The following is a 16,173-nucleotide window of genomic DNA, read 5'->3' as shown; positions in this document are numbered from 1 at the left end:
GCACACGTCACCTGTTTAACTCGTTGCCCTGTGGGACTGTCCGCAATGGTGAACCCAAAACCTTCTGCACCTTTGGTTATAGTGAGACTCAGGAGTTCAGGGGCCACTTGGGCCCCAGCCGGCACTCCTGAAGACGAAGCCATGGATACGCTGTCGTCGGGCGGGGGTCCGGGAGTGTTCAAGGACGGAGGCTGTGAGCCGTCCAGGTGGGTGTCTCCGGGATGGGGAAGCGGGCCGAGCCCGTCGCCGTGCTCTGGTACCAAGCGTCCAGTCAAAGACATGTACTCCATGTAATTTTCGTAGTTGTTCCGCCCGTTGAGAAGCAACGGATGATCTACTAGACCCAAAGGGGGCATAGAGGAGCTAGCGGAGGGGTCCTCGGGGTCGTAGGGGAGGGGGTAACCACGGCACAGCACCAGAGTGACGCTTTGACCGATGGGAACGGATTGGAAGAGTTTGACCACGTCGGCGTGCGTGGTGCCCAGTACACAGATGTCATTGATGTAGACGATGACATCACCTGTGAGTGACACAATGCGAGAATGAGAGCATGAAAGAATGCATAAACACATTTTTCGGGAGTATGAGTGTACAAATAAAATATGTTATATAATACAGTCTTGATATCATCTCCGCTGGTCTTCTTGTGAGAACACAGTATGTCATTCAAATGGCAGATGTTGCTACAAATACCCACCAAGTCAACAATGTGCAGATAATGAGAATAAAGGCAACCCGAAGTGCATTAACACTTCCAAAATGAAAGTGTGCGTAAAACCGAGCCGAGCCAAACCATAACTAAAGGACCCTGGTCGCCCCATCAAACGCAGATACAAAACACACAAGATCGCACTAAACCCCAAATTGCAACGCTAGCTCCAGGCATATGCAAATAAAGCCTGTGCCAGCATCATTATCTGCTAGGGCCTTAGGAAGTGATGTCACTTTACAAGCTCAAGGATGCCACGCATCCTCGCTCGTCATCTAAAGCTAAATACACAAGAAACAATGGAGCCATCCAGAAACATGAAGTTCTCCTTTCTAGGTTCTTTTGCAAGGAAATGGATGAAACATAGCAAATAAGCCTGAGGCACTCGCCTGTGATGACTCACTCAAACATACTTCTTCTTCAGAGGGAAATCACGCTGCGACAGCCGTGACCTTCCGCTAGCTCTGTGCAAAGCTATTAGGGACTGCTGTGTAGAGGGGGCTATGAGATAACAATGCTTCCCGGCCCATGCTATCCTGGTTTTCTCCTGAGACGCGAGGTCAATGCTATGTACTGTTTGTTATGCTGAGTGTCAGCATATTAAAACGGGGCACTAACCGGATTCCGATATGGGAATTTCAGTGGACAACAGTTCACTCTATGGGAAAATACATAATTACATTTTGGCCAGCTTTATTTGAATTCTTTAGCCTGGACTGTATGGCATGGGAATAGATTTTTACTGGAATGTGACATTAATTACAAATATCTAATCCGCTAATATGGCAATTTAAGATACAAGTGACATTGCAAGGAGAAAAAATCTAACCTGGCCATAAACATATCGCATATGTCCTTAAAGTGATAGTTCTCCCAAAAATCACAAGCTTCTCTGACCTGTGTCCATCTTGCCATCGTGAGCAGCAGGTCCTTCAGGTATGACGCTCTTCACCTGCAGGAACTCATCTGGTTCATCTCCACCAATAATGGTGAAGCCAAAGCCCATGTTGCTCTTCTGCAGAACCGTTGTGAGGAACGTCCCTTTGAGCTGTGTCGCATCCCGTGTGAACGCTGGCTTTTCTGTAAACACAAAACACACAACAATCAAAGGAACGTTACACACCGAGCCCTTTAAACATGATCTCTATGGTCTCGGGAGGTTCGGAAACAATGCTAAACGGGTATGAAAGTAGGGCGCACCCGAGCGAGACAACAATAAAACAACTGGGGATGGAATGAAGATGCAATATTTGGGCCACAGAGTAAAGCAGTACCTCTGTATATGGTGGGCAAAGGTAGCGCTGAAAGACCTTGACCTTGCATTTGGATTCTTCTCTTGGCCTCTAGGACGGGGTTCTCAAACTGTGTCCTTCTGTTAATGTGGCTGCGGGGTAGAACGAGCAGATACTTCAGCACGCTGGGACCCTCTTTCTGTGCAGTTATTTAAGAGAATTTCACATGGGTTCAAGGGAGAATTTCACAACTTACTCGACATAGTAACTGCCATAAATTGGATCATCAATTTTCTCCCAGCCGTACGGAAGTTCTGTAGAAAGAAATTTGGAGGATTGTGTAGTTGAACGAAATAATGTTACAGATCCAAAGTCGGACTAATGTTTTTTATCTGTATTCTGTAATGTAGAAATGATTTCCTCATAGTACACTTAAAGTGACAGTTCACCTCCTTTAAAATCTAGCATTATTTCTAAACCCTCTTGACATTTCAAAGCTGTATGATTTTCTTTCTTCCGCAGAAAACAAAAGAAGATATTCTGAAGAAAGTCAGTATCCCGTTCACTTCTACAGTATAGACACAAAACCAATGCAAGTTAATGGGAGCCGTCGCTGTTCGGTTACCAACTTTCCTCAAAGCATCTTCTTTTGTGTTCTGCGGAAGAATAAAATGAGTGCATTTTTATTTTTGGGTGAACTATCCCTTTAAATGAAACATAACTGCGACCTAGTGAACGCTGAGAGAAAGAGCGATCTGTAAACCTCTGACATCCAAGCACCCTTCAGAAACAACGTCCTTAATATAAGCTATTTAATGCCTTGCACGAACCATTTCTTATATTTTTCATCACAGTATAGCCCATCCTCTGAATAAATAACCCAGATGATACCCGCAGTCATGATAACACACATCCAAATCAGTCTCTGAAACACCAACGTCTCTCCACACGCAGGAATTTTGACAATCCGGCGGACCATTTGTGCTGGCAGTCAATGGGCTAAACAAACCTTAATCAGGACACGCAGCGGTAAATGTGAGGAGGACTGGCAGCCCTGGGGTTACAGCCAACATACTTTAATGCAATTCAGTCCCCCGGAGACGCGCGAAACAAATCAAAGGCCTGGCAAGATCACCATGACAACCCCGGCCTCATCATGTGCGAGGCTCTAAATGTTGTTTTTTCCAATCTGCTTTGTTTTTCACCCAAATTTGACATTGTACCAACATCAAAAAAAAAGAAAAAAAGCACAGCAACTGGCTAAACATCACCAGTGGGACGTGGAGGAGTTTCTCTGGCGGCCTTGTTTACAATCACGCACACGCAAACACGGATGCAGATTAAGACTTATATCCACGTGTGAATAAACAATGCGCGCAAAAAAAAAAGATTGCGCAAACAAGCGCGATCCTCAGATCATTTGTATCGTTTTAGACGCACGATTCTGCATGAATTAACTTCACTAATTGTTTTTGGTTAAACCCAAGACGCTCCGCAGCTGCTGTGTATTACTGCTACATCAAGGCTGGTTTAAAACAAACAAGCCTTTCATTTTTTTATATTGTTCACAGTGGTTTACATAATGATTGTTAAAAACGCAACTTGGCTTGCTGGTCTAAAATGGATTGAGTTGATTCTCACTGGTTTGCGTGCCGGCATCTTTGCCAATTTGGTAAAAGTAAAAAAAAGCTCACATCCTTGATCTTTTTGTATTTGAAACTTCTATCACTACACACTTTTTTAGGCTGCACAATAATGATAACAAAGGAGTTCCATGTTCAGACATGCAATATGGGAATGAATGGGTGCATCTGAACCAAATAAGGTGGGAGCAGGTGCAATGGCCGATGAGGTTCTCGCACCTCCCCAGGAGGGTTCAAGCAATCAATACCCTCCTTCACACACATATGTATGAACATATGCACAGACACACACATATACTCATCCAACCAACTAGTGCTCAACCCTGTTGCGTGACATCACAAATAAATCTCATATTTGTTGTTTATATTAATAAGAGACCCTTCACTGGCTGTCATCCAAGAGCCTAAAATTGTCATTTAACAAGATACTGGATGAGGTTCTTATATGTGTGTCACATGCACAGGTTTAACAAAGCGAGAGAATGGGCGGGCGAGAGGCACTCCAGGTGGTAGCATTTTCTTAATGGGAAAAAGTGAGAGGTGTGACATAACCTTGGCTGGATTTACTGTAGTGTTGCTGGCTTATCGGAAAGAAGAAATGTAGGTTTTTCAATCAAATTGTTTGTTTGTTTGTTTGTTCACGATGTTAAATATTACATTTGGGAAAAAGTGTCACATTACTATACACAATTTATTGTTTTTATAATGTTTGTATGGCACTTTATAATGTTTGTATGTTTAATATTACAATAATCGGCTTGCTGCTTAAAAACAGCAGACCAAATACTTTTCTTAAAGGCATAGTTCACCTAATAATGAAACTTTCGTCATCCTTTACTCGGCCTCAAGTCATTTCAAACCTGTATACATTTCTTTGTTCTGTTAAACAAAAAAATGTGAGATTTAGATTGATGTAGGACACCAAACCAGTCTGGGGTACCATCGACTACCATAGTAGTTTCATTTCATCTTCCAAATATCTTCTTTTCTGTTCGGAAGAACAATAAAATGTTTAAAGGTTTGAAACAACTCGAGGCTGAGAAAATTATGACAGGAGTTTCCTTTTTGTGTGAACTATCCCCTTAATGTATATCGGAAGCACTTAAAGATGCTTTATGCCTTTAATACAAGAATTCAGCCTGCACCACCTTAAATACATTTTCTTAAGCCACCTTAAATGTGTGGTCCTCCATCGACAGTTGCCATGGCAACTATGGGAGAAGTCTTTTTCTCAGGGTCTTTCATTCACTGAGTGGCTTATGTATATTTGAGTGCATAGAATGCCCAAGTGTAAATATGCATGTGTGTGTATCTCTGTATGGTCGTGTGTTAAAAATGACCTGCAAATTTTGGTTTGTAAGAAGAAGAAAAAAAGAGATCCATTCGATTATCAGGCTATCAAGTCATTTCAGGACATGAAAACAATGACAAATGTATTCTATTGCCACTAAACTTCACTGTCACGACTTGAAATTTATACTGAAAGGTACAGAAATACAATAAACAAACAACGATCTCAATTGAATTCTGTATCACAAAAGAAACTTTAATTTTAGGAAAAGGGAAAACTTGGATAAGATTTGAAATACACAATTCCCGCACACCATATTATTGGACACAGGGGAAATCATTAAAAATGTGCATATAAGTCGATTCTGTTGCATTGACATGGCAAAAAATAGATTGTTGTTTTAACGGGGGGAGGGATATTAGTAGTCATGTCACACGGTGGCACTTAAAAGGCCTGTGGAAAGAGATATTGATTTCTCTGGCCCTATTACATTGCATTTTAATTCAACAGAGGGTTTTAGAGATGGTGCATTTTGGTACAGAGCACCACCCGTGCATTTTTATCAGACTAGCTAATAAGACCGCACCAAAAAGCAGAGGTCTGATTGCGATTGAACACGCCAGACTAACAAATGATATTCTACGGTTCACAAACACTAGCTAAAATGTGCATGAATGAATGAATAAACACGAGTATGAATGGGGTTTCATAGCTTGTGATCAGAATATAAAGCTTATACTCAGAAACACAATATCTGCAATGATCTAATAGAGAATGATCGAATGAAATGATCTTGAAACCCAGACCGCATCCTGAGCATGTCCTGACATCATGAAGGAACTGATACTGTGTTAAGTGTTAAATGGGAATCCCTGCTTGTGCTCTTTTACGCCTCCATGCATTCTCTGGAGGGAACCATACAAGTAGAGGTCACGGCATCTCACTTCTCCTTGCATAAAAGGAGAAACACACAGCAACATGTTAGTACACTTACCGTGTTCCTCACACTCCTCTGGGGGCTTGGCTTTCTTCGCTAGTCGAGGGTCCAGCCATGATGTTGTTTTGGTATTATGACTAGAGAGAAAAGAGAGATCAATTCAATATAGCAACCATCTACAATTATTTTAGAATTTTTTATTAAATTATAATTGATGATATAAAAATAAATAAATAACTTAATTAAGTTCCTTATTATGTTATCAATTGTGTTAGTTAGCTGTATTTTTGTTGTCATTATGTAATCAAACGTACGTATTTCTTTAATAAAAATGAAATGTATACGTTTAAGAATAATAAAATAAAAACACATGTTAAATAATTTAATAAATAGTAAATTTTTTCCCCCAAATAATGTTTTTTACCATTTCATTTTTTTATTCTTTGTTTTTACAATAATAACATATCTGCCAACTTGAAAGACTAGATACTATAGTGCTTTCGAACTTTACTATAGTAAATATGAAAGTATACTACAGTATTTACTACAGTTTAACAATTTCTTATAGTTAAAACTGGAGCGTACTAAATTAACATAATTAACATAATATAAAAATTTATACTACAGTTTACTATAGTAAATACTACATACTAAACTTTGTACATGGAAACAGAATGTTTCATCATTGTTTACTTTTGTGTACAAGTAAATATGTCTTTTATTTTGGCGGGTTGTGGCGAAGACCTTTGAGTTTAATTGTCTCTTTGAAGAAAGTTTCTCTTAAATAAAATGTGTGTGAAATTTTGTGTGAAAATGTGAAGAAATAAACTCTCAGAGCAGCTCTAGCGATGAAGTACGGTAAAACTGCATTCGTTCATAAATGTAAAATCTTTACTTAACCAAAATCTGAACTCAACAACAAGCCGTGAATATTACAGCGCAATGCACCAATGCAGATGAAAGAAAAACAAACAAACAACAAAAAGTATCACAGATATAATAATTTTTTACAACAAAAGAAAAATCACTGTATCATCGAATAAAGACCCAAATACCTCCAGGTGCCTACCGCCCCCCTCCCTCTATGTGTTATACATGTTATCAGGACAAACTTTACTTTGGAATCCAAAACATTCCTGACAAATATCCCACAAGGCTTCAAGGTGTGACAATCAATACTTATAATGAGTCCCTCGCTTCTCATTAAGTGCTGTGAGAAAGTGGGAGGGAGGGAAACATCTTCCTCTCGATCTCGAGACAGTTTTTCTCCCTCTGATACTCTGGCAGTCAGATTCAGTTTTACGATGATTTATTCATCCTTCCGAATCCAGGATCAGCATAATGTGACACGTCAATTTATCCATAATCAAAGCAGCACCGTGTACTTGAGACAAACAAATAGCGTAAAGACGGCCAAATGTAATAAAGACCGAACTGAATAAGCTCAGTACAATGAGCACTAATAATTCACGTGTCCTTTATACTCTGCAAAACACTTAATAGCAATAAAACTTGTAAATTGTCGGAACGCTCTGAATTAAATCAATCTCATAATGCTTGATGTAAAAAATAATAGTTCAGACTATAATAAAAAAACACAAATTTGACTCCGCAACTGTGATGAAAAGCAGCGCACCCGTTTATGCCTCCATCACTCCGAAGCATGCATTGAAGTGCACTTCACTCACTCTATAAAGTAAACTTCCCCCTTCTCCGTATACGCCATCTCCCAGTTGTCTGGCAAGGGGCCCATTTCATCGTTTTCCTGCGAGTCTTGAGGAGACTTGGGCGCCTCTCCTTCCTCTTCAGGAGCGTCCATGGCGGTGAGGGTGGGGGTCTCGGGTGGGCACGGCTGGGCGGGCACGTCCCCGGAAGCGTCCGTGCTCTTGTCTTCATGCTCGCTTGATTCTGTGAGGAAAACACAATGAATCGGAATCGGGATTGACCTTTTAAATGAGAGGCAATACGCTGCTCGCCTGGACGCCAGCGTTTTTGGAGTCAGATAGGTACGCTGTCCCATATGCGCAGGCGTAAATATAAGCATGTCATGTAGTACAATTTACATACAGTAGGCAGCATAGGGAAATTGACAACTGTGCACATTTGATGTCCTCTATATATACACATGTATATTACAAAATGTATGTAACAATAGTAAGTTATTACCTGGTGTGATGGCGATGCCGTTGCCATTGACAACAGGGCTGTCCTCCTCCTCTTCTTCTGGTGGTTCGATGCTGTCCTTCTCCATGTTGCTGACGGACTTGTTTCTCTTCCTTTTCCCCTCTGCACTGGGTCGGGCGCCGGGCAAGAGTTGGTCCGTCACATTAAACAGCATGGGCGTGGGCTCCGCTGGAGGCTTCGGCGTGCCATAGAAGTTATCTAGGGACAACGGAGGACATGGTTCATTCACATGATCAGAGAGCGTGGAGTATATTCGGACATCAGTAATTTAAAGAGACATGTCTCCAATTTCCCCAAAGACCCCTGAAAGAAAAGGTCTAGAGAAGAGCATCCTTTCCATCAGTGGTCAGGTTTAGCAAAGTACTAGTGACAGTGGCTAAAATTAAAGCGATTCGACTTTTGATATTTTGAGTTTAGAATTGTGCATTTTGGACATTATAAATTGAAATCCGAAGAATACCGATTATTTCAATGATTCAAATAGTAATAGTAATAGTACTCTGTGTAAAAAAGGGATTGTGCAATATGAAAATTCTATCATTATTTACTAACCATGTATATAACTTTGTTCAGATGAACACAAAACATTATTTTATATTAAAATGATGTCATACTATCTTATATGGGAGCCAAAAAGCTTCGAAAAGTACTTCCATACATTAATAAAGTCATCCAGTGTCCTTAAAAATGTCTTTTAACTAATGTTTTGGTGTGAAAAAATATATTTAAAGATACACAACAAATATTCACAATTAACAATTCACCCAAATTCTAAAATTTTCATTATTTACTAAACCTCGTGTTATTGAAGCCATGTCATGTCATTCAAATGTTTTACTCTAATTTCTCTGTGCCTGGCTGACATCCCGGTTGTTATGGCAACAAACAGGCAGCTGTCACTTTTGTGAATGCACACACAAGAGATCAAAAGCATCATCAAATAAAATATAAATTTTTTTCTTCTTCACCAAACCCAATCTGTATGTATTCAGGACACTTGAAATAATCGTGTGGAGTTATTTCGCTACCCATTTACTCCCATTACAACCAAAAAAATTAAATAAACTTAAAAATATGTGTTTTTCTGTATTTGGTGTGTTAAGGTTTACACCTTAAATCAATAATATTCGTTTTAGCCGTGTCATCTGACCCCTTTAAACAAAAACAACACATTCGGTCTCATTTCATCAGTCGTGTAGCCTCACGGTCTGGTCAAAATGTCATTATTTGTGACTTGGTGCCTCTCAAAACACTGCAACAAGCTTCCATAGCAACTTGGCATACCGAAACGACCAACAGGGATTTTATTACTTTTCAATAACTATTCTCAAGTTATTTTATTCTGTGTGACGTTTGGCTTTATAGAACCTATACGTGCCGGCTCACCAATCGTCTTATTGAAGATTGAAAAGAAGTCATGTGTATCGAGGGAAATCTGTTCAATGATTAAAAACTGCGCACGAGTTTGAGGGTACGCTACTGACTTTATAAATTCATCTGCAGGTCAGTGGGGAACAGAACAGGAGAGGTGAAGATCATAGATGGGGGAAAAGCTTTATTTAAATCACATCCCGTGGCCCAGAATCATAGACTGTGAATGGGCAAAATTTCAAAATCAATGGCACGAATCCACTAAAATCCAATACAACTATAGCAAAGCAATGATTTAAGTGTAACTAGTTGCCAATACGATCGTAACACAACATCACAGCTCACACTAGAAGCAATAAATGTATTGATGAACGGTACATACAAATGTATCGTGAGGTGGCACTTTGTGTCGTTCTCAGATTTACATCTAAATTGAATGGGTCAAAGCTATAAACTCTTGAAATTTCCTCTAAAAAGAATTTAGACCTGTAAAAATAACACATTTGTGCTTATCTGCCTTTTAGGGCGAATATCCAAAAGTCTACCCGACACAAGTGACACCCAAAAGAAAGCAACCATTTTCTGACAGAACGAGCACAAAAAGGAACAGACCCATCTTGTTTACATTGTTCTCAATCCACCTGAACGGAGGCTGTTATGATGCTGCATTCATGGGAAGGTTTTTCTTCTCAAACAGATAAGAAACCTATGTCTGCCTGCCTGTGAATCTAGTCCACACACCTCCGTGTCGGCTCTCAGGGGACTCGACTGTACCAGTTCTGAATACACCTGCGCAATGTCAAAGGCATACGCGCTCCTCCTCTCAGTAACATTGTGCGTTTTTATGAAAATTCATATTTCGTGGGGTAACAGGTGTGACGGCCTTTATTTAAAACTGCAATCATTTATTGAGATGCAGAAGGCTTACTAGTAAATTTGACTTACCTTCATAAGTTCCGCTTTCTAATAAGGCCCCACTTTTCTCCAATTCCATAAACCGCTCGATGCTCACAAAGTTGTAGTCCACACCTGGGACTTCCCCCTCTTTGGGCTGCCTCGTCGTGCCTGCAGAAAAAACAAACATCACATCTGTTAGAATATTTAAGCTGTGAAGTGAAATGGTTATTTCGTGTGGAGGCCAGTGAAGCAAAGTGAACTCTAATACTATTGTTCTTTGCAATATATATATATATATATATATATATATATACTGTGACATTCACTATTGAATCATAACCATTTACGATACTTCCATGCTACACATCCATGTTTTTAGTTCGTGAAACAACCATTTCGAACCAGAAAATGACAAACATGTCAAGAACAATAAAATGCACAACACCAGACACAGTCAATTTGAAAAAGTAATTGCTTTCTTGAAAAGTGTATTTGAAAAAATCCATATTTCCCAGTTTACAGTATGTACATGTTGTGTATAATTAAAGCATTTTCAGACGGAGACTTTTCAGGGTAATCAAACATACCTAAAGCCCTGGGGATTTGCAAGCCATATATTTAGTAACCAAATCATAATCCAATTCCTTCAGTATTGCCAAATCTCTTAGCTCAAACAGGTTTTATAAAGTATTATTGGGATATGAACTTCCGAGCAGAGTCATCTCTGCTTTATACGCCAACACGCTGCCCTTGGAAGTGATGTGTGTCATTGCCGCAACACTTGCAGCAAAAAACAGCATTAGAGAAAATATTTGATTTATTTGCCCCCATAGTCCTTTTGGCAATTGTGAGTTCCTTATAAAAAGTTAGTCATCTATTATTCTAGGGCTGCACGATAAAACGTTAATAAACCGCACGTGGGCAATTTACTACGATTTTTCCCCCCAGTTCTTCAATGTACAGTTGAATGCAGCTGCGTCTGAAAGCCAGAGGGGGGCAGCCCTCCTCGTAATCGAAAGAGCCGTGCTTCACGGACACATAATCGGAAACATCGCATATTCGGGATATTTAGTGAAAATCACGATTAATCGCGCAGCCCTATCATACTGCAAATAAATGTTAAAGGGGTGATTTAACGCTGTTTCGCACACTTCTTTCCAATGTTAAGCGTGCTGGCTTCTCATGCTTCACATGGTCATTTGTTAAAAAACGAGTTGGAAGTATTACGTAGTATTTCTGTGCTTGATACACTCCCCCAGCACTACAAGTTGTTTTGGAAAGTTTTGTATTCCTTTTATTGAACAAGTCTACCAGAAAAGTCGAAAAATGTTGTCGCCCCCCCCAAAAAAAATCAGTCTGTGCTAAGAGTAAAACAGTGTAGCACGCATGCGATACAGTTTTGGTTCATTAGACAGAATGCTGTCAAACACACTAAATATCAAGCGCCTTCGCGACCAACCTGGTTCAGATTTTATCATCTGATTTGAACCACATGATAAAATAATGAACTTATTTTAAATGTATAGACTGTAGTAAACACAATAGTTTACTTTAATATTTATTTAAGTAAGGTTCAAATATACTATAGTGCTCAATAATTTAACTGCAGTTCACTGGAGTGCATGACAGGGGGAGGAGTCAAAAAATCAAGAGAGGAAAGGAGGTCCGAGGTTTCACTGGGTTCGTTGGTTAGGAACCCTCTGTGTTTGGGGGGGATATATGATTATAGAAATACATAGCATATATAACAACAGTTATTGATTCCTTGCGGACGTCCACCAAAAGAAGAACTTTGGGCCACAAAACGTTTGTTTACGTTGTTGCCTCTAAAAACCGTCTATAACCAAACACAGACTGGAAGATAATGTCAGGCCATGCGTGTGATGAAACTGTCTATAAAAGAACTGCACAGACACAGTCATTCACACAGATGCTAAACTGTCAGCTGGGATAAAAGCGCTTGTAGCAGACACATTATCATTCCCATAAGAAATAACAATTGGACATCGGTCAGACAGTTATTTCCATGCAATTTGCTAATGCTTGTCATGAGCTAATGCTAGCAGAATGAACACACTTCTCCACCACGATAAAACTCTCAGGGGTGAAATTATTTTATGGCCAAAAGACTCATTACAGCAGAGGAAAAATTTATGATAATATAACATCTCAAACCATGACTAGAAAACCTAATAACAAGTTCACATGATCATCCAGCAGGCCCAAAAAAACCAAATACACCGTAAAACCATCAAAAACACCAGCTGCTGAACCAACTGGGCTTAGTTTACTGAAATCACACAAATGACACCAGCCGGACTCAAAATTGCTTATAACTTACATTATATAAAAAGATTTCAAGGCAGTTCTGAAAAAAGGCATTTGCCTATATGGGAGACTCTGCTACGCTTAAATACCACTTTTCACTTCAGAAAGCTCATTACAGATTCAGTAGAAAGATAGGAGTTACCTCGTATCTTAAAATCAAATCCAGTGGGGAATGTATTTCACAGCTCATGTGAACTCTGTTGAACAAGAAAAGTCCATTTGGATTTTCAGGCTAAAATGACATGCCCATTCCATGCTCGAGAGTCCAAGGTGGCGCTGAATTATAAAAGTGAGGTATAAAACTCAAATTAACTTATTTTAACCGAAACCAAGACTGGGAATGAGAGACCAGAATACCACACACAGCTTGTGTAATATGCAGACAGGAATGACATTTACAGTGAGCTTTTGAACATCTGAAACACCTAAACATAATTTTTCACGTTTTAACAAACCCAATGGCTCCCCCAGATATCGTAAGGCTTTTATGTTGCAAAAATACACAACTATGTTTTGAATCTTTGCAAGCCAATAAGCGTTGTGCAAAGTGCACATGTGTGGTTTTATCCTATTCTATTATTACCATAAAAATACACAAATTGTTTTGTTTTATATACACAGAAAAATATATTTAGAGCAATGCTTGTAACCACACAGTTCTTCGCCAGCATTGACAAACAGCACGAAAAAATAAATTTCTTTGTTTTGTTGAACACAAAAGAAGATGCAAACAGTTCTTTCTCCATTGTCGTTTTTCCAACTATGTGAGTCAATGGTGGTCAAGAACTGTTTGGTGACAAGCATTCTTCCAAATATATTTCTCTGTGTCATCACAACAAAGAAATGTATACAGATTTGAGGTGTAAATGAAGACAAAATGTATATTTTTGGGTGAACTGTCCCTTAAACATTAGTAAATGCACCATGAACTAACATAAATAATTGTACTGACATTAACAATGATTAATAAATGCTAAAAAAACGATATTTTGCGTTGTTGGATCATGTTAGCTAATGCATTTTACTAATGTTAGCAAATAAAATCCTTATTAAAAAGTGCTTGCGGTTTTTTTCAGGGGGGGCACACAGATTTAGAACACTGCACAGATCTTTTTAATATAAAAATCTATTTAGCACATCGTAAAAATAGGTATTAATATATTAAAAAGATAAACAAAATGACATGAGCTGGCCACTGATCTGTCCTTTTTAACACATCTGATCAGAGCGCTGATCATGGGGTAAATCTGATTAAAACTTGAAAAACTCTCTCTCTGTCTCTCTCTCTCTCTCTCTCTCTCTGTCTCTCTCTCTCTCTCTCTCTGTCTCTCTCTCTCTCTCTGTCTCTCTCTCTCTCTCTGTCTCTCTCTCTCTCTCTCTCTCTCTCTCTCTCTCTCTCTCTCTCTCTGTCTCTCTCTCTCTCTCTCTCTCTCTCTCTCTCTCTCTCTCTCTCTCTCTCTCTCTCTCTCTCGCTCCCTCATGCGATCAAGGCTGATGTGATTATGAGAAATGATGAGGGCTTCATCTTCCAACGAAAGCATCCAGGCACAAAATCTATATTTGGGTGCACACCGACAGGCTCCGCCTACTCTGGCAGAGCCAATCATCTTCAGGCATACGAAAATACAACTCTCTCAAACTATTTTGATTTGAATAGTACTTTTTTCAATACACACCTTTACAAAAAATACTGCAATTGATTCCCTGTTGAGCAGTACAGCAAATTCTTTAAAGTCTATCTTTAGTCCCCAGTGAGCAAGCGACTGTGTCAGGGAATGAAAAACTCCAGATGTTAGTAGTGGATAAAAAACCTTCTTAACAATTGTCATTATGTGTTTGATTACCATCCCAGCTCATGTTTTGCCTATTCCTGCCTTGATTAATCTCTTCAGCGTTTCTCCACTTTAAATTCAGTGACAGCGTCTCTTTGGATCGCACGAAACGCGTGTGACATTCCAACCTGCGAGACAAATCTCTGACAACTAATGTACGAGAGACTCTCAGTCCAGTCACCCCACCATCAGTGTGCAAAACCGTATTCATGAGCAGTGGCGGCTGGAGAAAAAATTTCTCGGTGGGGCTGTGCCATACTTTTTTGTTTCCGTAACCATCGCAATAAAATTTAACACAAACTGCAGGACAGCAGTGCTCAGTGAAATAGTCAGTAATTATTTAATGCCAATATTAAAAAGTTGAGGCATTCGTACACAAAAACATAAACATCATGATGCACAAACACAAGCCTTTTATTTGCATTTAAACTGAACTTGTAAACAATTGACTATTGCTACATATAAGTAACATCTTTTGGAAAGGCTGTTGGTGCCATTGGTAGTAAATAGGCAACACAATATGCATGCTGTCAGAACAGAGTGGAAAGTGGACAATAACATTAAATTATTATAAAGTTTATAGGAATTCTTACACTGTATAAAGGATGTATAATATAGAAATGGATATCAAGTGGCTGAACTCAAACCTTTGGAAGAATAGCATAAAGTATTTTATGATCAAACTAAATGTAACTAATTGTTAATGTGCTCCAGAACTGCAACAATTAATTGATACAAAACATATATACAGTAATATTAGCAAACACACTATTAACATTTTTTAGAGTACCATATATAACTGAATGATTTTTATGCTAAGGTCAACTATATACAAAGAAACGTGTGTGTGTGTGTGTGAAGCAACGGGAGAAGCCGCGCATATACTGCTTCCCTTTTTCGCTAGCCTGCTGTTTGATTGAGAGGTCAGGTTGATCTGGGCCCAGCTCTTTCACCCGAACTTTCTCCGACAAAGTTCTCCTCTCAAACGGATCTTGGAGGAGAGATTTCACCGAGTTAGGGTTGGGTCTTGGAGGAGTAACGTCCGCGCTCGCCATTGTCGTTTAGTAAAAATGGCGCCCCTAGAGCCCAGTCCTTATTTTATCAGGGCTTGGGGCGATAAAATGATCGCCCTTCTTGGATTCTATTTAAGAACGCTGATTGGCTAAATTTTATGTCATACATTCATATCTTAAATTAGCAATTGGCTTAACTGCTACATAGACCCGCCTCCTTGGGGCGCTGTCTCTATCGCCCCAGAGCTGATGAAGCGGTCAGACAGGCAGAGGAAAGGTTGCAAATATGATTTTGTATCATATTTTACATGTATTACTGGGTGCATTCCATATTTAAAACACACAAATATTGACATACTGATGTTTTTCTCATTATTATTACTATTTTTGTTTTAATTTTTTTTTTTTTGTGGCTTAAGGGGGGCGGCGCCCTAGCGCCCTCTATTGGCCGGCCGCCACTGTTCATGAGACTCATCTGTGATGCAGCAAAACCATTTGCTTTCCAAAAGGTTTATCTGCTTTTAACAGAGAAATGGGGCCTGGTTGCAAGGAAGTTCACGGTATGTTTTCAATATGTTCATTGAATCATTCCTTTTCAATGGCAAATAACATAACCTGAACCACATTCTGTTTTAAAGAGATAGTTCACCCCTCAAAAAAGTTCTGTGATCATTTATTCACCCCGATTTCGATTAAAACCTAGTCTTTCTTCTGTTGAACACAAAATTATATATTT

At 39.3% G+C, this 16,173-nt stretch overlaps 1 protein-coding gene across 3 annotated transcripts in view; it reads right to left on the bottom strand.

The window, feature by feature from the left end:
- The window catches only part of magi2b (membrane associated guanylate kinase, WW and PDZ domain containing 2b), a 64,269-nt gene that overhangs the window by 23,797 nt on the left and 24,299 nt on the right, over positions 1 to 16,173 (bottom strand). For 2 of the 3 annotated variants that reach the window (XM_079450518.1, XM_079450517.1), the window contains exons 3-10: positions 10,313 to 10,432; positions 7,979 to 8,194; positions 7,501 to 7,720; positions 5,870 to 5,949; positions 2,198 to 2,255; positions 1,984 to 2,093; positions 1,607 to 1,789; positions 12 to 520 (exon numbers count right to left, since the gene is read on the bottom strand). In XM_079450518.1, the coding sequence (XP_079306644.1) occupies positions 12 to 520; positions 1,607 to 1,789; positions 1,984 to 2,093; positions 2,198 to 2,255; positions 5,870 to 5,949; positions 7,501 to 7,720; positions 7,979 to 8,194; positions 10,313 to 10,432 (1,496 nt within the window). The remainder of the gene's footprint in view (positions 1 to 11; positions 521 to 1,606; positions 1,790 to 1,983; positions 2,094 to 2,197; positions 2,256 to 5,869; positions 5,950 to 7,500; positions 7,721 to 7,978; positions 8,195 to 10,312; positions 10,433 to 16,173) is intronic. The other variant, XM_079450519.1, reaches the window with a different exon arrangement.

Source organism: Barbatula barbatula, assembly GCF_947034865.1.
Source record: "Barbatula barbatula genome assembly, chromosome: 25".
NCBI lineage: Eukaryota > Metazoa > Chordata > Actinopteri > Cypriniformes > Nemacheilidae > Barbatula > Barbatula barbatula.
Note: the sequence above shows the minus strand (reverse complement) of the source record. Positions and strands in the feature narration are given on the sequence as shown.